Here is a 23073-nt window from a genome sequence, read left to right as displayed (position 1 = left end):
GTATGGCTGTGAGAGTTGGACCATAAGGAAGGCCAAGCGCAGAAGAATAAATGCTTTTGAGCTGTGGTGCTGGAGAAGAATCTTGAGAGTCCCTTGGACTGCAAGAAGATCAAATCAGTAAATCCTGAGAGAAATCAACCCAGACTGTTCCCTGGAAGGTCAGATGCTGAAGCTGAAGCGCAAATACTTTGGCCACCAAATGAGAAGGGAGCACTCACTGGAGAAGATTCTGATGCTGGGAAAGACAGAAGGCAAAAGAAGAAGGGGGCGGCAAAAGATGAGATGGCTGAACAGTATTACTGATTTAACTAACACAAATTTGAGCAGACTTCGGAGGATGGTGGAAGACAGGAGGGTCTGGTGTGACTTGGTCCATGGGGTTGCAAAGAGTCAGACTCGACTGTGTGACTGAACAACAACAACATTTTAAAAGGAGCATTTTATTGCAAAATGTCCATCCACAGGAGGGAGTTGACTGCTAACATAGGTGCCTGGAGTCAATGGAATAAATGAGAGCTAATAAACTGAAATGAAATCTAGACAAGATGGAATCAATGTCCAAAGTTGGCTGGGAGCCCCCTCAAATTTCAGATTTGTATTCTGAGTGCACTCTGGGATTCTGCACTGTTTAAGATGCATAGTCGTATGTGTAGCTCAGAACATCTTCTATTAACTTTGGTTAATTGGGCTGTTTCTGCAAAAGGTAGTTCTTGTTGCCACAACAATTCTTGCTTAAGTAATGGCCAGGCTAGACTACAGTAAAGAAATACACAAGGAGCTACTTCTTAAAAATCTTCAGAAACTTACCTGGAACAGGCTGCCAGGCTGTTTAACAGAGTTTTCTCATGGTGAGCATATTCCTTGAGTCCTCAAAAATCTTCAGAGAGTTCCAGTATGCTTATAGGCAGAATTCAAAATGCTGATACTGTCATTTAAAGCCCTAAATGGCCTGATACCAAGGTATTTACAGGTCTGACTTCTTTCATATGAACCTGCCAGAACAGCGCTGGCACAAGTCCTGACTTCCACAGCTTCCCTTGGGCTGGGACCCAGGGAGGAGAAGACAGATAGCATGATGGCAGCAGGAAAGGAGGGGAGCAAGACTTTCTGTCTTGTCACCAAGTGGAAGAAGTTGAGGGTTAGCAAGGCAGCACCAAAGTCACAGTCACCTGTGGAGAGCAAAAGTAAAGGGAGCCTTCCCAGGCACAGACAAGGGCCCTGCTGAAGAGCCAGAGGGGAAGTGACATTACCGACTGGTGCTAGCAACAAGACTCCTGTTCCTGGGGGCTGGAGGACATGGAGGATGCAGTGGCCCAAGAGGACCAGCCTGGCCTAATAAAAGATGGGGCTTCTGCATTAGCTCTGAGAATGATGGGCCATCAGGTGGGAAGATGAGGGAGGGAGACAGGGCAGTGGCCAGGGCCCCACCCATTGTGAGGACTGGATTCAAAGTGATGGGGGGACTGGGAGAGATCTATAAATGGAAGACTCCCAAGAATGTCACAGAGAAAAAGGGCTGGAGGAAGATACCCATTTCAGAAGCAATCTAGCCTGGGCAAAGGAGGACCACAATGAACCTAAATCCCTATCCTCAACTCAGTCTGAGGTCTGGGGAGGCATCCCAAGGAAGGAATCGACGGTGGTGACAGAGCCAGCAAATAAGGGCCATGAGGCAGGAACCTCATACTGCCTCTCAACAAGTAGTCTTGGATATCCTTTTCCAGGCATCCTTTCATTCAAATATCTGTCAGAAACACATCATTCTCTGAAGCTGTAACTCAACTATGGAATACCTTCCCAGGATATGGTCCATTTGCACCAACTTCTTTACGTTTTAGGTATTATGTAAAATTATTCTTATGAACTTGAGCCTTTGATGCATATAGAATCATAAGAATAATAGAGTCGGAAGAGACCTCCAGGGTCATCTAATCCAACCTCCTGCACAATGCAAGAAACTCACAACTACTTCTCTCCACACCCCCAGTGACCCTTGCTCCATGCCCAGAAGATGGTAAAAAACCCTCCAGGATCCCTGACAAACTGGCCTGGAGAAAAATTGCTTCCTGACCCCAAAGTGATGATCAGCATTTCCCTGGGCAGAAACACCACCACCAACTAAGCACTGATGCAACTCTTCTTGCTCTCATTCTCATGATCTGCCTAAGAATCAGCACTGCAGTCAGATGGCTATCTAGCCTGTTTAAAAACCTCCAAGGAAGGAGAGCCCACCACTTCCCGAGGAAGCCTGTTCCACTGAGGAACGGCTCTAACTGTCAGGAAGTTCTTCCTAATGTTTAGCCAAAAACTCTTTTGATTTAATTTCAACCCGCTGGTTCTGGTCCAACCTTCTGGGGCAACAGAAAACAATCCTGCACCATCCTGAAAGCCCTTCAAGTACTTGAAGATGGTTATCATATCACCTCTCAGTCATCTCCTCTCCAGGCTAAACATAACCAGCTCCTTCAGCCTTTCCTCATAGGACTTGGGCCTCCAAACCCTTCACCATCTTCATCGCCCTCCTCTGGACACATTCCAGCTTGTCTGTATCTTTCTTAACTTGTGGTGTCCAAAACTGAACACAATACCCCAGGTGAGGTCTAATCAGAGCAGAGTAAAGCAATACCATCACTTTGCATGATCTAGACTAGGTTTGGGCAAGGACTGGTCCATGGACCTAATTTCATCACGGACCAAGGCCAATTCATGGTCCACTTGCCTGATCTGTGCATTTGCAGTTTAGACAGACTGCCTATGAACTACAATTACTTTTTAGGTGGTCCATGCTGGCACCCAGGAAACTCTTTAAAGCCATGTTGCTGCTGGCACACTGCAAGTGATCTCAGGAGGCATTTAAATACCTTCTGAGGCCATTTCTGGATTGTGCTGCCATGGCGGCATGACCCAAGTGAGCTCAGAAGGCATTTAATTTTAAGTTCATTTAAATGCTTTCTGATCTCACTTACATCATGCTGCTGTGGCAGCATGAGCTGGAAGTAGGTTTGCCAGCCCCCAGGTCAGAGTGGGCAATCCCACAATTTCAGGGGCTCCTGCCCACTGTGAGGCAGCTGGCTGGTGGGGGTAAGGCCCATCCCCCAACAGATGCAACCCAGTGTGAAGTCCCTGGCATTGCCATGCCCCTCCCGCACTCCCAGAAAGCTCTCTCCCATCCTCTGCTAGCAAGCTGGTAAGACCTGGAAAACCTATCTGGAAGTGTGCCCAGAAGGCACTTAAATGTCTCCTGACCTCATTCACGCTGCCATGGCAGCATAACCTGGATGTGGGCTCAGAAGGCATTTAAATGCCTCAAGCTCATTTGCATTATGCTGAAGTGGTGGTGCGATCCAGAAGTGGACTCAGAAGGCATCGTTCAAGAAACTCACAAGCCACAAACCTCCAATTTTCCGGTCTGTGCCCATCCCTAATCTGGACATTGTACTTCTGTTGATACAGCCCAAAATCACATTTGCCTTTTTAGCTACAATATCACACTGCTGACTGATGTTCAGTTTACAGTGTACTAAGATCCCTAGATCCTTTTCACACATACTACTGCTTAGACAAGTCTCCTCCATCCTATAATTCTGCATTTGATTTTAAGTTCTGCCAAGTCAAGATATGAGTGATAGAGGTTATGCTAAACAAGTACAAAAACATCTTTGAAAGCTATAAAAGGGCAAATGACAGAACTACTCAAGTACAGACAGTTAAGGCAAAGGAATCATTATTCAAAATGGTCTCTCCATGAGGTTGTACAGGCATATGTTGGCATCTCAGAGGCAGCTGGTAGAATCAATCGATTGTAATTATAAGAAGACACAAACATCATATGATTTCTGTTGCACTGCAATGCATCAACACATAAAGTTAATGATGGATCAAGAGTGGAATGAAGGGCCAAACATGAACCTTCCAAAAGGCCATTTTCCATATAATCTTATGTTTAATTTTGAACAGGCTGTTTAGGATGACAAATTTTAATATCTCCCATCTGTAGATCAGAAGACAGTGCTCTTAAGCAGTACTGCCTCTAATCCCAATGACAGTTCAAAAATAACTGTCAGCAATTTTATTTGCAAATACGTTTATCACCATGGTCATCTTTTATGCAGCTGTAATTCATTTTTCTACATTATGTCCCTGGATACCATCAGTAGCTATATTTTTAAAATCCTAATTATCTCCTCAAAAAAGACATCCTTGACTTCAATTCTTTTGAAAAGAGATTTAAACAGCAATTTATATTGACTACTTTACACACAACAGGTTTCATCTTTCTCTTGTATCGATCAACTTACTTTTGCAGGAGGGTTTTTCCCATTATAGATTCATTTGTATAAAGCCCATTTCATTGCTCTTATTACCTCTGGCAAAATTGGGGTCCCCCCCCCGACTTTATTATGTATTTTCCTTTCATTCCCTGTTGTACACTTAGTAAATAGTGTGGTGCTTTTTAAAAATATTCCAACATTCAAACAGTTTTTTCCCCTAAGCTCTTTATTCTTTATACCTTAATTACAGCACCTAAAGACTTTTCTATATTAACACTTCCTCCCATTACCTTGTTCATTTATTTAGTTTTCAAAAAGAGCTGCCTTCTGCACAGGGCTTTTTTTCTAGAAAGAGGTGCCAGAACTCTCAAGAGGGAAATGAAGGAGAAACACATGGGTACCCCTCATGAACTTTAAATATTTTTGGAAAATCTTGTTTCCATGAAGAGGTTCCTGAACTCTGTCCCACCACATTCCCTCAAAAGGCCCTGCTTCTGCAAATCCCTTATGCTGTATTCTGAATTTTCATGCCTTGTTTAAATCCAAATGTCATCATCAACACCACCCTTCCTGATCACTATATCCTCATTCATTCCCTTCCCATTAAGAAAATAGCAGATGCAAGATGACTTTGTGTATTAAATTATATTCTATGCTTCTGACCAAAGTATTAACCTCTACATCTCTAAACAAGGAGGGTAAAAATGCTTGTCCTCTATCATTTGTATTACCCAAAGGAGATGCTACACATCCCGGGCAATCAGATCCACAAGCATAAATACATATTAAAAGTCTTTACTATGCAAGGAGGGTGCTACACCCAAGTCCAAATTATTATTATTTTTATGTCATGGGTCATGGCAAGGATTAGAAAACAGCACAATGGGACAACATGCACGTTTTTTACAAATCATTGTAGGAAAAAAGGGAAACAGAGAAAAATATCATTTCACTCTATCTTAATATACCTTTTTCTTTTAAATGTGTGATAGTAGAAGGGACCAACCAGGGCAGAAAACAGTCAGAAGACATGTGACCTTAAGTTCTGCTTCATTGGAGACAATTCTATCCTTACCTAGCTGGATCAGGATAGATTGGGTGCTCCCGAGATCCTGCCCCATCATAACGGGATAGTGAAATAAGAGAAGATTCCAGCAGCCTCCTAGGAAATAAAACAAATAATTTAAGAAATTGAAAACTTTAGTCACCAGCATAACTTGCCAAGTCCAAAATCTGTATATTTTGTGGGGGGTTTTCTGCTTCTTTTCTTACCCCCACCCCTAGTGCTATTTTTAGCATCCTACAGAGGCCTACAGCCTAATATAACCTAACTTTGGAATAGTTTCCATAATAGTATTGGCAATTTTGGCCCCCTAAACTTCATGGTCATCATAGGAATGGGAAAGCTCCACTACACTTCAACTTTGTTACAAGGCATGGCCCAGTTTTTTCACTGAGTGTTGCCAGGAACATCCAGTTAAAAGCGGAACCTTTATGATCCAGTCTTCATATGAATGAGCAGCTCACAGATGCACCATCCTCTGCAGGCTATATTAACAGAATGCCAAAAAGAGCACCAAAGGAAAAAGGGGATGAGAAAAGAAACAGAAAAAAGTCACTAAGTATACAGTATGGGAGACAAAGCGGATGAATTTTGTTCCAATTCAGGGCTGCTTCAGGTGTTTGCTTTCTGCACAGCTTCTGTTTTTCGCTGTTTCCAGTAGCTTCTGTTTTTCGCTGTTTCCAGTGGATTTCACCTAACATTGCAAGACAGGGTAGGTTCACCTATTCCCCTCTCCTGCTGCAGATCTCTGATTCCTCTTCCTGCTGTTCCTGAGGGTCTTCTGTCCCCCACAAACAGCATGGGGGGCATTTTGGACAGCAGCAGGAGGGAAAAGGAGAGAAAGTCATGCACTGTTGCAGAAATTCTTCCATCAGAAGTAACTTTCGGGGAGATCTCAGCCAGTATGTAGAACTGTCACACTTGGAAACCATATACATAAGTTTAATTGGCCATGCACAACTGTAAAGCTGTTAAGGTGAAGATAATGCCTTCTCTGCCACACATGAATCCAACATAAAGACAAATGTACACAGAATCATCATGCGCAGCTTTTTGCCCATGCCTTTCAACCTTGTTTTCTGGCACAGAAGTTGTTTCTTGGGTAGGAAATAGATAATGGTAGGAGAAGGTCTCCTTTTTTAAGAAGAAAAGGGGAAGAAAAATCCAGTAATTATTTACATTATCTAATATTTTTTACTCACTTTCCACTTAGATCATAAAAACTGCTAGGTTTCTTATTGACATACTATAATCCAAATATAATAAAGTAATTTATTCTAGAACACTTTCATGCAGGTTGTTCTCTTGAAGTAATAGCTTTTTAACATACTTCAGAGATCTATGAAAACCGGCATAGGATCAAAATATTTCGTCCCACAGAAATATCTCCATTCCTTGAGATCGCTGTGAAAGCCTTACTACAGGTAAGACTTAACATATACAGGTGCCTTGGCTGTTCTTTCTTCACAAGAAATGCCAGTGTTATGTGAGAGGATCTTCAGAGAGGTCCCTCAAGTTACCTGATTGCTTAGTTTTAAATAGATGCACCCTATTTTTTGCCAGATAATACAAAAAAGGTATTTTGAAATCTCAAAATCTGGCAGCAGAATTTATCTAGCATGTTTATTTTGAGCTCAAAATGTTATTTTTGCTGTGTGGGGCAGAGTTTCCTTTTCTGAAAGAAAAATATTCAATGTCTAGTTTGGGTAGAGCACTCACACTGGCACTTTGCTAAGAGGCAAACTATCTTTAAAAGGGTTTGTAGAATCTTTCGGGCTCAAGTGCCATGTTCTCCAGTAGAACATGGCACTTGAGCCCGAAAGATTCTACAAACCCTAATGATGTTACCAGCCGTGAAAACCTGAAATCTTTGATATCTTTAAAAGATTCAGATAACAGTCTGTAGGTCCTCTGTGTCACAGTTACATGGTACCTGCTAAAACATAAGTTATTATTCAAATTGTCACACAGGAATTAATAGGAATTGAGCAGCTTGCTCATTTACTAAACAGCTTAGAAAATGTTTAAGCTTTACAATTTATTATTAAACAGATTTTCTAAACTGAGGAAGGATGGGAGATCCATCATAACAGGCAGATGCAGACTCCTCAAGCAAACTGTATTACTCAGGGGGGGACTGTAGGAATTCATGCAAGTTACAAGAATAAGTGTTTGTCAACTGCTTATGAAGCTTCCAAATTCAACCTTCAATCAACCACAGTGGAAGTGCTGAGACTGTCACCCTCCTGAATTCAACATAACCCAATCACAGCATGCCTGCGCCAAACCAGAGAGTAGAAATAAAAGACAGAAGAGGCATCTTGTAGTCACTAGTGAGCATTTAACTCCACAAGTCTTACTTTTTTACAAACTACAGAAAACAGGCAAACCCTGAATTGCAGACTTCTCTGCACTCACACAGCAGATTCTACATTTCTTCACTGCATGCCAGGTTTTGGCAGTAATGAAGCTGAACTAGGCTTTCTTCAAATAACTGAATTTTCAAACCAGAACTCTGTTATGGCTTCCAAAGTTCATGATCTATGTATCAAAATACCAGAGGAATAACAAAACTCTAGCTTCAAAATATTCCTTCTGAAGTGCACAAGTGGGTAGATTTTAAGAGCACGCATAATTATATGTATTTTTAACATATCAGCTAGGAAGCATCCTCTTTTGGTTCCTAAGACCAAAACTCTTCCTATGGTTTGTAGTGTCATGATCAGGAATATCAGTTAAAAAAAAAACTAATAGGAGCACAGCACAGCTGCTTTTTGTTTTTTAAGAATACTGGTCAATTTTATAGTTCTTCAGTGCCTGTTATGAAGAATAGGGGAGCTTGATCACATCAGAAGGGAGTTCAAATTTCTATATCATTCACAGACATTTTTCAAAATCAAAATTTGAAGTTACCCTCTCTGAAAGAATGCCTTAACTATACTAGTTATCACAATTGCTTTGCTTTAAAAAAAAATGCTTTATTGAATTGAGAAACATGGTACAAATACATCAACAAATCAGTAAGTGTGCACCAAGTACCAATACAGAACAGGGAAGTAGGTGCGTACACCATAGGCCATCTTAGAGCAAAATTACAACAACAATTGACATGACATCAGTATAGCATGGTATGACTTACTAGGAATATTGTTATCAGCTAACACTTTGTCTATAAAGGGACGCCATTTTTCTATAAAACTCAGGGAAGCAATTTGTTGAGAACGATGGGGGTCTAAATCATAAGCAAGCTTATCCAAAACAAAATAATCCCACAATTTCAACCACCAAGTCCGTTGTGAGGGAGGAGATTGCTGCTTCCAGACTAGGGCTATTGCAAATTTAGCAGCCACAAACATATGCAAGATCAATTCCTCTACAGGTTCGGAAGTGTTTGAGGTGCCTATAAGATTCAAAAGAGCGTATTCAGGCGTAAATGGTGGAGAGTGTGAAGTGAGAGCTAGTACTTCTTGGTAAATTTGCCTCCAAAAGCTATTTATGACTGGGCATAGCCACCAAGAGTGAAAAAATGTGCCCTTCTGGCCACAATTCTTAAAACAGAGAGGCGAGATAGAGGATGAGTGTGCTAACTGCACTGGAGTCCTGTACCATCGCATAAGGACTTTTAAGGCTTGAAGTTGAACGTTCATTGCTTTTGTTTTGTATATGGAAGAACACCAAATAGCCTGCCACTGCTCCTCAGTCAGCTCCATGTGCAGGTCTCGGACCCAGGCACCTTGGTAAGAGTGTGGCACTGCGTTAAGGGGGCGGAGTAGTATTTTATAAATCTTTGATATCAATCCTTTGATCGGGATTGAGTCACAAAATAAAATCTTTTCAAAATCAGTAAGTTGAATGCGTAAAGGAGGGGTAAAGAGATGTGAGTCAAGTAAATGCCGAAGTTGAAGATACTCAAACCAGGGGAGCCGAAGGTCGGAGTCAGCCTCCAGAGTCCCTTTGTCTTTTACTACCCCATTAAGAAGGACATCGACAAAGCGAGTCAGCCCCAATCGTCTCCATTTCACAAATGAGTTTTTACGCAGTCCCGGAGCAAACCAGTGCTGACCAACAAACGTGGTTAAGGGAGAGGTTGGAGGGGCTATCTTAATATGATGTTTACGCCAAACCTGCAACAAGGAAGCTAAAAAAGGATTTGGAGAGAGAGAAGATTTAACTCGTTTGGGAACATTCCAGAGCTCTTCTTGAAAAGAAGGGGCCTTAAGATAAGAATTTTAGATCAACTTCCAGTCCGCCACATAAGAGGACCTATAATATTTCACCAAGTTAGAAAGAATAATAGCATCATGGTATCTAAAAATATCTGGGATCCCCAGTCCACCCATTGAAATAGACTGTCTGCTCGATGCAAAGTTGAGCCTTGGTTTCCGATGTTGCCAAATGAATTCATTCATTTGGGATTGCCACTTATGTAGCAAGGAAGCCGGGACACACAGAGGGACAGCGCGTAAGTAGAACACTATCTTGGGAAGGATCAAAGATTTAATTAAGTAAATGCATTCCAAAAGGGTGAAAAATTGTTGTTTGCCGGAGTAGGTTAGGAGTGACTTGATAGATTTGGAGATTTCCGCCTGATTGACAGCTGGGAGAGTATTAAAGTCAAGTGGGACGTGAACGCCAAGGTGTTTCCAAGATTTGTTAACCCACTTATAGCGATAGTGCTTTCTGATAAAGGAGATGGAGGCTGGGGATAGAGTAATAGAATGCAAGAGAGATTTATCAAAGTTTATGGTAAGGCCTGAAGCATTGGCAAATTCAGAGAGGTGAGAATGAATTGCTGGAAGTGACGAGGAGGGATTAGTAAGATACAAAGTTATGTCGTCCGCGAAGAGACTTACCTTAAAAACTTCGGTCTCCCCAGGGACACCCTGGATGCGAGTATCATTTCTGATTTTGATGGCAAGAGGCTCAATTGCAAGAGCAAATAAAAGGGGTGAGAGAGGGCACCCTTGTCGAGTGCCTCTAGACAAGTTGAAGATAGCTGAGTTTAAGTTGTTAATCCGAAGTAGCGCTGAAGGGGAGAAATAAAAGGAATCTATAAGATTGCGAAATTTAGGACCAAAATCCATTCATTCGAGCAAAGAGTGAAAATAAAGAGGTTCAACCAATCAAAGGCTTTCTCTATGTCTATGGCTAGAATACAGGCATCTCGAACGGCCTTGGATGTACAGTGATGGATCAGGTTCAATATTTTTTGAGTGACATCAGTTGGATCACGACCAGGGATGAAACCCGCCTGATCTGGGGCAATATACTTTTCTATAAAACTATTTAATCGCTTAGTTAGAATGGTGGCAAAGAGCTTGTAGTCAGTGTTTAAGAGTGATATCGGTCGATAGGATTTGGGGTCTAGTTCATCTCTTTCTTTCTTATGCAAAACAATAATCTTGGCAAGACTCCAGGACTGGGGGATAGAGCCAGAGTCAAGAATATGATTAAAAAGAGTTAATAAATACGAGGATAATGAGGAACTATAAGCTTTGTAGAATTCAGAGGTGAAGCCATCAAGACCCGGAGATTTGTTAGTGCACAATGACTTGATGGCTGCAGCAAGTTCCAGCTCATCAATGGGGTGGTCAAGGTACTTTCTGTGAGTTTCTGACAAAGTGGGAAGAGAAGTGATAGACTGAAAGAAATTGGAGATTAGATCCGGTGATGGGTTTTTGGATTGGTATAAAGAGGAGTAAAATTGGCTAAAGGCAGCTAAAATAGATTTAGAAGAAGTGCATAAAGTACCTTTGCAGTCTCTGAGACCTTTTACATTCAGGTTGGCAACTTGTTGTTTGGCTTTCCATGCCAGGAGCCTGTGAAATTTAGGGCTTCGATAGCAATATGCCTGTTTAGTAAATAGCAAATTGCGTTTGATTTTTTGTGTTTCTAAGGCTTCTAATCTCTTTCTTTCCTCTTGCAAGTGTTGATAAACTTTTTTGTTGCATGTACATTTGTGTTGAAATTCAAAATCTCTGATTTTCGCGGTCAGGGCAGTAATAAGATGTTGCTTTTTCTTTCTCTGGGCTGCGGTCAATGCAATAATCTTACCTCTTAGGACAGCTTTGCAAGCATCCCAGACTGTTTGGGGGGGGGGGGTGTCACCGGAAAGGTTATGATTGAAAAATTCGTTAATTTCGCGTTCAATTTGGTTGGAAAGTTCCTTATCTAATAATAAATAATTGTCAAGTCTCCACGAAAAGCTACGGTCATATTGCTCAGTTGCCCTTATAGTGCAGAGAACTGGCATATGGTCAGACCAACGTTTCGATTCAATGGAAGCGTCTACAAGAGTGTTGCAAAGAGAGTTGGAAATAACGATATAATCGATGCGCATGTGGGTTTGATGCTGTAATGAGAAATAAGTAAAGTCTCGTTCATTTTGATGAAGAAACCTCCAGGAATCCGTAAGTCCCATATCCGACATTATTTTTTGCAGACCTGAGGGCGAGGGGCACTGGCTGGGGAGGAGATGAGGAGGCGGGCGATTGGTTTTTTTATCTAGCTGGGTGTCCATGAGGAAATTAAAGTCAGCCCCGATAATTAGAGGGCCTTCCTGGAAAGCTCTTAGTTTGGACATAACCTCACGAATGAAATCCAGCTGTCCCGAATTAGGTGCGTAAACAGCAGCCAGGGTTATGACTTCTTCGTTAAGCCTACCTTTAACAAATAGAAATCTACCACGATCATCCTTTTCAGTGGCCAGACAAGAGAATTGAACTGAGCATGAGAATAGAATAGAATAGCGACTCCTCAAGCATGTGAGGAGCCAGGAGCGGTAAAGGTCAGGGGAAAGTGAGCGGAGTGAAATAAGAGATTAGTGTCATTTCTTAGGTGCGTCTCTTGCAAAAGAATAATATCTAGAGCCCGCTTCTTCAGGCTTGAGAGGATGCGTCTAGATTTAATTTTGCTATTAAGCCCTCGACAGTTCAGTGAAAGAACCTTTAGATCTGGAGCCATTTAAACCAAAGTAAGTAGATGGTGGGAGAAATCTCCCATTGAGGATAAGAGACAAGAAGAAGGTAATGTAGGAGTGGAGCATGAGGTCTATGGCAAGAAAGTGCTGCATAGGACCCCATAGCAGCACAGTAAAATGATGAGTATGCAAATATAAGTAAAACGATGCCCAGAAATAAGACTGCGATGGTTACGTGACAGGGTGCTAGAAATATATAAATCACAAGGGGTGGGCCAAAGTGTTGCGGTGACTTATGTCCACTTGACTGGCTTTTTAAAAAGAAATGCGGCAAACCCAATGGTGGAAGGACCCATGATCCAAAAGACAAAGCCGTGGGGCATGAAAGCATAAACATAACACCTCTAAAGCGACCGAAGTGCGTTAGTGCCATGTCAAACAAACAAGAGCTAAAAAGAAAAAGGAGTTTAAAGAGAGCATACAGACAGCCGTATAATGACATTACTTGAACAGCAGATGGCATACCAAAGTAACAAGTTGAACAGTAGCTAGCATAGTTAACACTATAGTGAAGGTAACAACAATGAATGCACCATGTTCCCTCCCCCCTCCCCGCTTCCCCTTTCTCTGTTCCTCCTGCAAACAAGTTATGTTTGTATGCGAGATGGAAAGGCATGTGCAGGAGGACAGATCCCTTAGCAGGTAAGGTGAACAATACCACCAGAAATAAACATATGGGGAAAACCTGCGGGTCCCAGGGAACCACCTGAGACAGGGGACCTCGTACCCTTCCACTACACATCCCCACCATTTTGGGGGGAGCTGGAGAGTCAAAACCCACACTACCCTTTCCCACCCACCCACCCTCAGATAACATGAAACATATTATTCATTTCTTCAAAGAAAGATAATAAGGTGACACAGGTTTATAGAGAGTTTACGGATTGTAGAGATTGCATAGGATCTGAAGCATGAGTTGGCTCGGGAGAATGAACTGAGATCTTGTGGTCTTTAGGCGGTGATGCGAAAGTCCATTTTCGCTTTTGTGACTTGCGATCCAGCTCCATCGGTAGATCTAGGTTGAGTGACTGAAGTAAATATAAGCCAGCCTCAGGGTCTTCAACCGTCCAATTTTTCCCTTGATGGTGAACAACGAGCCTGCCTGACGGCGACCATCTATAGCGGATGTTTGCTGCAGCCAGTTTTTGGGCTATCGGCTTGAGGAAATGTCTGTTCTGTAGAGTCTCTGCAGACAAGTCTGGGAAGGCAAGAATTTTCTTGTCTTTAAAAGCTAGACCATTCAGGTTTCTGGCAGTGTCTAAAATCTTCTTTTTGACATGGATATCAGCTAGTTTTATGATGACATCCCGGGAGCCACGGGAACATGGGGAGAAAGCTGAGCCTAGCCTATAAGCACGAACGATATGTGGGGCAATGCCGTCTTCCAACTGAAGAGCTGTAGATAGCCAGGATGCTAAGAAACTAGCAAGATCTGAGGTACCTTCCTCATGTTCCTCAAAACCTCTCAGTTTAACGTGCCGCTCCCGCGCTTTATTGTCAAGTGCCAAGATTTTGTCTGTGGCCCAGCGTTTTTGCCTTTGAAGATGGCGGATGTCATCCTGATTTGCTAGGCCCGTTTCTAGCACCGAATTAGCTGTGGCTGTAGCTTCTTTCAGAGTGATTTGTAAAGTGCTGATCTGATCTGTGATCGGTTTGAGTATAGCTGCCATGTTATCAAGCATTTTTGACTGGAATGAACTCAGAGTATTGTGAAACTCTTTCGTTGTAAGCAAGTCCGTTGAGGGAGGTGAGCTGACAGTGTCATCCGCCATTTTTGTTGTTTCGTGAGGCCTTGTCAGGGAGCAATGCTAGAATCTACGAATGATTTGAGGAGCCAAGCACTAGCTAAAGTTGGCTTATTCTTTTTATGGGACGATTTTCCCATAATCCAGTAAAAGGCAGAGTGCGGAAACCTGCGTCGATGAGGGAGGGTGAGGGGGTCAGGTCAGGAGCTTGAGCCTCACACGTCAGTCGCCATTCGCGCCGAAGCCACGTCCCCCCCAATTGCTTTGCTGATAACTGTTAGATCAATCGATTGTGATAAGTCCATTTAAGGCCAACACAGATTTTCTACTTGGAAGAAGCCATTCACTAGTGTTTAGGAGATAAAGCCAATTCAACACTTAGAATCATAGAGTTGGAAGTGACCTCCAGGGTCATCTAGTCCAACCCCTCTGCTTATGATTTTAGCATGCTATAGATGTCTTTTATAAAGAGACTGAGAACTGGCAGAGCTAGTATTAAGACATCAACAAAAAATATGTTTGTTTTTTTAAAAAAAAATTGGGAAGAAAACAAGCCCGATAAAATCCTGGTTCATTCTTGGGTTCATGCTCTTCTTCTTTTAGAGCACAGTACTAAAACTGAAGACTTCTAAGCCTCGGTTTATTGAGATGTCTGTAGTTGGCTAACTAACAAACTGAAAATTGTTTTTTGCCTAGAAAGCAGGATTAAACTGTGGTCTAGGATCCCTGCTTGTGAGCAAGAAACAAAACTACAGTATGCAGAAATGGCTGAATTCTGTCAACACAACTAGGTTAGATTGAGGGTGACTAACTTCAGTCTAGCAGCCCTGTGGCGCAGAGTGGTAAGGCTGCAATGCTGCAGTCCAAACTCTCTGTTCATGATCTGAGTTTGATCCCAGCAGAAGCTGGGCTCAGGTAGCCAACTCAAGCCTTCCATCCTTCCGAGGTCAGTAAAATGAGTACCCAGCTTGCTGGGGGGGGAAGTGTAGATGACTGGGGAAGGCAATGGCAAACCACCCATAAAAAAAACTGCTGTGAAAACGTTGTGATGCAACATCACCCCAGAGTCGGAAATCTTAGACACTTATTATGTGGCAGCCCAACTCCGAAATACTTTGTTATACACCAGGAAAGAGTGTCAGATACCTTGGATCCAAATTGAATCTGCAAGCATTTACCCTGTACGTCTTAATGAATTCTTATGGAATACTAGAGCAGAAAGACGTAAAGAGCTGTTACACAATCCATTTTTGAGATGTACTTTAGAGATATGGGATAAGTTCAGGACTTTTGTGGTCCAGCCCTCTTCTCCAGTAATGGTGTTTTTAGGTCAGTTCTGGTTTCCTCCAGGAATGCCATCGGAAAGTTTCAAGATCTGGAGGCAGCAAAAAATCCTGAGGATTTCAGATATTAGTTCTACAGGACAATTGCTTACACATAGCCAATTGGAATCCAAATTTAAATCCAAATTTAAATCCAAAATTGCTAGCAGACAGGTTAAAACAGATAAAAGGAAGTACTTCTTCACCCAAAGGGTGATTAACATGTGGAATTCACTGCCACAGGAGGTGGTGGCGGCCACAAGCATGGCCACCTTCAAGGGGGGTTTAGATAAAAATATGGAGCAGAGGTCCATCAGTGGCTATTAGCCACAGTGTGTGTGTGTGTATAAAAAAAATTTTGGCCACTGTGTGACACAGAGTGTTGGACTGGATGGGCCATTGGCCTGATCTGACATGGCTTCTCTTATGTTTTGTTCTTAACATCCCCTGGTATGAATACTACCAACTCTATGATGTACTGAATAAAGTGCTCCCTGTTATAACGCCCATAAATCAACTAAATGCTTTTGAAAAATTAATACTTAAAGAAAACACAAATAGGAGAGGGGTAATTTCAAAATTATATAATTTATTAAACCAGAAAAATTGGTCGCAGATTTCAGCACAACAAAATGCTTGGAGTAAAGATTGTTTGATTAATTTGTCAGAAGAACAATGGTCCACGATTTGGAAGTCTCCACTTTGTAGATCCAGATGTACAAATTTTAAACTACAACAATATAAATTATTTTCTCATTGGTATTTAACTCCTCTCTCTTTAAGTCATGCGAAACAAGGTTATATTCCCCTCTGCTGGAAAGGTTGTGGTGAGACTGGATCCTTTCTTCATTGTTGGTGGACATGCCAGAAAATTCAAACCTTTTGGAACACTTTGATAAATAAAATTGAAATCATTGTGAAGAACATAAGAACATAAGAGAAGCCATGCTGGATCAGGCCAACGGCCCAACACTCTGTGTCACACAGTGGCAAAAAATGTTATATACACACATACACTGTGGCTAATAGCCACTGATGGACCTGTGCTCCATATTTTTATCTAAACCCCTCTTGAAGGTGGCTATACTTGTGGCCGCCACCACCTCCTGTGGCAGTGAATTCCACATGTTAATCACCCTTTGGGTGAAGAAGTACTTCCTTTTATCCGTTTTAACCTGTCTGCTCAGCAATTTCATCGAATGCCCACGAGTTCTTGTATTGTGAGAAAGGGAGAAAAGTACTTCTTTCTCTACTTTCTCCATCCCATGCATTATCTTGTAAACCTCTATCATGTCACCCCGCAGTCGACGTTTCTCCAAGCTAAAGAGTCCCAAGCGTTTCAACCTTTCTTCATAGGGAAAGTGCTCCAGCCCTTTAATCATTCTAGTTGCCCTTCTCTGCGCCTTCTCTAAAGCTATAATATCCTTTTTGAGGTGCGGCGAACAGAACTGCACACAGTACTCCAAATGAGACCGCACCATCGATTTATACAGGGGCATTATGATACTGGCTGATTTGTTTTCAATTCCCTTCCTAATAATTCCCAGCATGGCATTGGCCTTTTTTATTGCAAACGCACACTGTCTTGACACTTTCAGTGAGTTATCTATCATGACCCCAAGATCTCTCTCTTGATCAGTCTCTGCCAGTTCACACCCCATCAACTTGTATTTGTAGCTGGGATTCTTAGCCCCAATGTGCATTACTTTGCACTTGGCCACATTGAACCGCATCTGCCACGTTGACGCCCACTCACCCAGCCTCAACAGATCCCTTTGGAGTTCCTCACAATCCTCTCTGGTTCTCACCACCCTGAACAATTTAGTGTCATCCGCAAACTTGGCCACTTCACTGCTCACTCCCAACTCTAAATCATTTATGAACAAGTTAAAGAGCATGGGACCCCGTACCGAGCCCTGTGGCACCCCACTGCTTACCGTCCTTCACTGCTTTCCTTCCTCCATAGGAAGGAAACCATTCCTCGTACCCCAGAATCTATTTTGCTTAATTACTGGCCAAATAATAAGTTTTCTAGACAAAAAACGAAACTCATCTCCTTATTGATTCTGGCAGGGAAAATTCTTTTGGCTAAATTTTGGAAAGTTGCTAAGATCCCTTCAATAACCCTGTGGTTCCAAAAGGTATGGGACATCGTAATACAAGATAAAATCGCCTCTCAACTCATTCTTAGTGATAATCCCAAAATAGGGGAAAATTTTGTTGAGAAATTGTATACATTTTTTGATTTCGTAAATGCTAATTCGACAAAGAAGAGTATCTGAACTTTATCTTGTATTAATCTACCTGTTAACACGTATGATTGGCTTCAAGATTTGGATGTGTGAAGTGAAGTTGTAAATGGGGTCCCCCCCTCTTTTCTAATCCATATTTTTGATTTGGGTTAACCTAAAATCTAGGTCTTTGTATTACTGCATTGTTTTTGCCCTTTGTATGATATTTGAAAATAAAAGAATTTGAGTTTAAAAAAAAACTAGTAAGGGGCAGAAGTTATCTGACATACACAGACATACAATAGACATATACCCACATCTTAGCTGCAGAGGTCCAGCTATAGCAAAAAGCACATGCAAACAGCCTGATAAATGGGTTCAGTAATGCAAATGGTTCTACAACCAGAGACTCCATAGTCTGTGACACTAATAATGATGGCAAAAGTCCTCAAGGCACCTACCTGGTCTTGGCTTTGCAAAGACTTATGCTTAAACTGCAGGGTCTAAAATTGATTCAATAAAAGTAACTTTTTGGAATATGCCTAGCTCAAGGGACTGGAAATTAGGTAAGGTAATAATAGCTTTGAAATATTCTCTAATGCAGGGCCAGAGGCTGAATCAGGGCCCTGGAGGGCTCCTAACAGACCCCTGAGCAACTTGCTGTCATCTGCATACACCTCCCTCTCTCTTTCTCCCTTCTGTGTCACAGCTTGTTTTGCCGGGCTTGCTCAATCACACAGGAGCTACAGAGGAAAGCCTCTGTTTTCTCCATTGGCTGAGGCTCCTCCCTTGGGGAGGAAGGGGAAAGGAATAGCTTGTTTTGTCAGGCTCTCTCAATTGCACAGCAGAGCTACTGAGCCAAGCCTGTTTTTCTTCTATTGGCTGAGGCTCCTCCCCATCCTGGCCCCCTGGGGAAAGAAGGAAAGAGCCAGAGCTCCTTTGCCCAATTCCCTGGATTGCACCTTTAAGACAAATGAGTGCTAATGTTTTCAGCATTTTTTATTTTTAAGTTTTTTAAAAAATTGTTTGTGTCCTTTATAAAGTTTATATCTCAAGTACCTGGCATTACATTTTATGGTATACATGGCCTGGCCCAACAAGGTCTCATTTATGCCAAATCCGGCCCTCATAACAAATGAGTTTGACAACCCTGCGCTAATGCTTGAATCTGCACCCAACTCTAATTGTTAAACCAGAGCTGTCAAAGAAAAGGCCCAACGTAGTGCCTACAACTCACCCACGCCAAGCTCCACACTATTTATTTATAGACTATTGGTACCACACTTTTCTCAAAGATTCAGAAGTAGCTTACAACAGAGAGCACGCCAGAGTATAAATAAAACATTTGCACTCTTCAAACTCTAACTCTTTATTTAGAAGACATACAGCCTGCCTTTCTTTCACACAAATGCCATATAAAGTGGCTTACAACATGAAATTACACCATTATCAAACAAGTTTTTATGAAGCAGTGTGTTATGTATAGAAAGCCAGCAACTGCTTTGGTGTTTGCTAGTTCCTGCCAGACTCATTGGAGCTTATAGGACTGAGCTTGGGGATGCAGAGACAATGGGAAGCAGGATTCAAACCTCGCTTCCCTGGACCAATCATGAGCCCCCTGCTGGTTCAAACAATCCAATAGTATTTAGTGTGGGAACTTGAACTGTATATAGTTGGCCCCCTTGGCCCAGTTACTTCAATCTCAAGTATCCATGCTGTAATCGCAATAAAGCAAGCTGATCACTATGTTACATGCCTCCTTGTGAATCAAACCCAGTATTTAACACAGTGAGAAGCAGAACAGAAGCAATAACAGAAAAAGCAATAGCTTTTAAAAAGCAGCAGGTTTATAAAGACTTTTAAAAGACAGTCAGTCATAAAACCAGCAGTAGATTCTACAAAACAGTACAGCCACAGTGAATGCATTCCACTATAAAACAGTTCTCAGTAATTTCCAGAAGACCAAAGGGGCCAGAAACTACACTTCTCAGAGACTTCCACTAGTATTCAATGTATAAAACTATATTCAGGACTAAGAAGGATTTCCTTTGTAAGGCAGTATTTTGCCCTGCATGGTTCAGCATCAGCGTCTTCCTTATCCCATTTAAATTAGGATTAAAATTGTCAAGGAATGTAGTGTGTGGAATTTACGAACATTTACAGCCAAGACAGTAAGGATGCAATTGCTATCTGTGGTCAATGGACAAAGACTGGGGAGACAGGGATGTTTAAGCCGGCAAGATGGAGGAAGCCTGATCTGGCATGGGAGGACTTTGTGCAACAAGCCATGGCAGTGGAGAGCTGCAGGGAGTGCTCAGTCATGCTTAGGGGTAGGAAGCTGGCAACTGGGGCCAAAAAGTATTTTTATCAGTCAATTAATGGCCCTATTACCATACCCCTCCCCATCGAAACTAGTGCTTTTCTTGAGAAGGAAGAAATCATGGCTGTAGTCCCTGAAACCTGCTAAGTGGAGAGTTTGCCTTCCAATTCATTTATCTCCATGAGAGCGAACAAGTGTGGCATAGTGGTTAAGAGAGGTGAACTCTAATCAAGAGAACAGGGTTTGATTTGATTCCCCACTCTTCCACATGAAACCAGCAGAGTAACCTTGAACCAGTCACAGTTCTCTCAGAACTCTCTCAGCTCCACCTACCTCACAAGGTGCCAGAAGTGGGGAGGGAAAGGAAATGTGATTATAAGATGCTTTGATATTCCTTAAGGTAGAGAAAAGCAGGTTATAAAAGCATTCTTGTATTAAGCACTGGAATGAAAGTGGTTAAAACTGAACAATGCAAGGAAGAGAAGGAGACTTCAAGTATTCAGGACTGTATTCCACAGGGGGGGGAAATGTAAAGTTCAAAATCTTATGAATCTCAGCTTACACTTTTAAAAAGAGAAAGTTCCTAGACTTTTTGGCTGCATATTCATCCTTGAAAATGTATGGGCAATGTCTACACAAATCTCAGAAGCCAGAGCAACAGCTGAATGAGTTTTCTAGAGGCTGGCAATAGGGATTCATCTTGCCCCCTTGATGACAAGAATGCCAGAATTATGCATAATAGTTAAACCTGAATAAATTACACAAAACAAGACAAAGCAGGCAATTTTGCTCAATTTGCTTAATTTATACAGATATCAGAATAGAGCTTTTTTGGCATAAATTTAATTGCTTTTAATACTTTCAGCACAAAGATCAAAACTGTCCTGGGTACAGCACAGCACAACAGAGAAATCAGGGCTCAGGGATATTCCAAATTCTTTCTGCCCCATGCTTTTAAAAAGTTGACAATGGTACCTGGAAATCTGAACTCTATTTTTGAACCCTGGAAAAAAAATCCAGGAATAAAGGCACACAGCAAGTGCCAGAAGTGGAATGTTTTGGAACAGGAAAAAGAATCAAAGCAGTATGCCCATGTTCAGAGTCCTTTATTTAGCTGTGTCTGATGTCACAAAAGGGATGCCCTCCTGGAACTGTTAAGCTCTCCTCAGCCAGTACTGCCCAGATCTACAGCAGGTAACACCAGGATCACAAAGCAATTGCTCTTCAAGCTGTCTAGACAACATGTAATTGTCACAAATGACATCTAAAGCACAATTAGCTGAGAAACCACAATTTCCATTTTCTTCCCCCGCTCACCAGGAGAATCACACATTAACATCCTCCGGATTGTCAATCAATGCCTCAGTGATAAAGATTAACTCTGTAAGCAGAACAAAATAGGAGTCGATTGCACCTTTAAGACCAACTTAGTTTTATTAAGAACGTAAGCTTTCGTGTGCATGCACACTTCTTCAGACGAGAAATGATGTACAGTAAGCAGAGCTACATATAGCTGGTGGGGTTTGGAATGCCAAGTGGTACAAAGTTAAAAACCAATAGAAGAATAGTAAAATTAACAAATTCAGTAAACCTTTGATCTGGTTGCCTTAGCATGGGAAACCATAAAACAGTAACGCGTCAGAATGTGAGAATGCCTGTTAATTATTCTATTGCTAATAAACCTGGGTCAAAAAGAAGGCATTTCTTTCCCAGAAGTTTTTCCTGTCCAACTAATTTACCTTTTAACATGTAACATAAATATATACATCATTCTAGTTTGCCATTAGGAAAAAATATAGTCTAAGATACTTGCAGCTCTACCTTCCTTAATTAGCCTTTGTCTCTTTTCTATTCTTTTTTACTATCAAAGGTATAAATTGGCTTCTGTTCAATAGTGTTCTCCACTGTGATCTCAGCAGACTGCCTGCCTGACTGCCTTCCAGATATTATTACCTGTGGAAAGGGCTTTGCAACTGCCACTGTTCTGCTTCACATTAATCAGGAAACTGTAAATAAATATGGTTGCTGGAAAGAGAAGAAATTGATCTGGAAATCCCTATTAAACAGCTACTAAATTTTTAAAAGAAGATTTTTTCCCCCAATCCTGTCTTCAGCCCAGAGCACTATGATCAGGATTGAAATGAAACAGACTGGAATGAAACAGCAAACAAAATTAGGAGGGACAATTAGGGAGAATAAGAGCAGTCAAGCTTCCAGAGCACCTCCTCCCCTCCAACCATCCGATTCTTGCCAAAACTAAATCAGCAGCAGAAAGAGGGCACCAGCAGGCAACATACAGAGTTTTCCCTGTCCATTTTTTTTCTCTTTGTGGGAGAGGCACTTTCAAAAGCAAATTCCACATGATCTTTATAAGAAGCTCCTCTACACTTGCCTAAGATGTTTACATTTTATGAAGCAAGAGGGTTAAAAATGACTTTTGCATGCAGATGCTCTGCCTTGTGCTTTCATACAAGAATTTTCAGGTGTAGCCTACCGGGTACTTCCTACAAAATAGGCTTCAAGCAGCTAAGTTGTTGCCACACTGTTCTTTAGAATGAAATAACGACATCTGATAACTATTTAGGCAATGTATGTTTATTCAAAGACATCCTACTTTTTCAAATTTCAGACACAATAGAAATAGGTCACAGGGAGAACTGCCCTTTCAGGAAAGCCACCTGGATGAAGGTCTCTGTCATCCATCCGTCTACCCAGCATCAATGTTATGAGACGAGTGACTGATAATAATCTAATCACCACCACCGATGTGTAGTCATATTGAGAAGGAGCACCTTGACTGCACTCTCAAACTAATGCTGTAATAAGGGAACTAAGCAACCGTGGGATAGTTTGCTTCTTCCACCACATTCTCCCACCATAAGCCAGAATGGATTTAACATTTGAATATGTTAAACACAAACTTGAGGGGATGCTCCAATTCCAGTGTTTTAAAGCCAAGCTATCTGCGGAATGCAGAAGGACAAGGGAGAAAGAAAAGAAGAAAACCACATGAAACTGCAGCCCCCTCCTGCTCCTTTCAGCCTTATTCATAGGAGAACTAGATTTATGGCTCTGCACTGACCCTGGGAATTCCTTGGTATTTCAATGCTTGTTCAATAAAATGCTCTGTAAACAAAGACTG

The 23073-nt window shown here is 41.8% G+C and overlaps 1 protein-coding gene across 2 annotated transcripts in view; it reads right to left on the bottom strand.

Moving 5' to 3' along the window:
- The window catches only part of AMBRA1 (autophagy and beclin 1 regulator 1), a 415934-nt gene that overhangs the window by 310338 nt on the left and 82523 nt on the right, over positions 1-23073 (bottom strand). For both annotated transcript variants that reach the window (XM_060261137.1, XM_060261136.1), the window contains one exon: positions 5347-5433. In XM_060261137.1, the coding sequence (XP_060117120.1) occupies positions 5347-5433 (87 nt within the window). The remainder of the gene's footprint in view (positions 1-5346; positions 5434-23073) is intronic.

This window comes from Heteronotia binoei, chromosome 21 (assembly GCF_032191835.1).
Source record: "Heteronotia binoei isolate CCM8104 ecotype False Entrance Well chromosome 21, APGP_CSIRO_Hbin_v1, whole genome shotgun sequence".
In the NCBI taxonomy this organism is placed as follows: Eukaryota; Metazoa; Chordata; class Lepidosauria; order Squamata; family Gekkonidae; genus Heteronotia; species Heteronotia binoei.
This window is presented reverse-complemented; position numbering and strand designations above follow the sequence as displayed.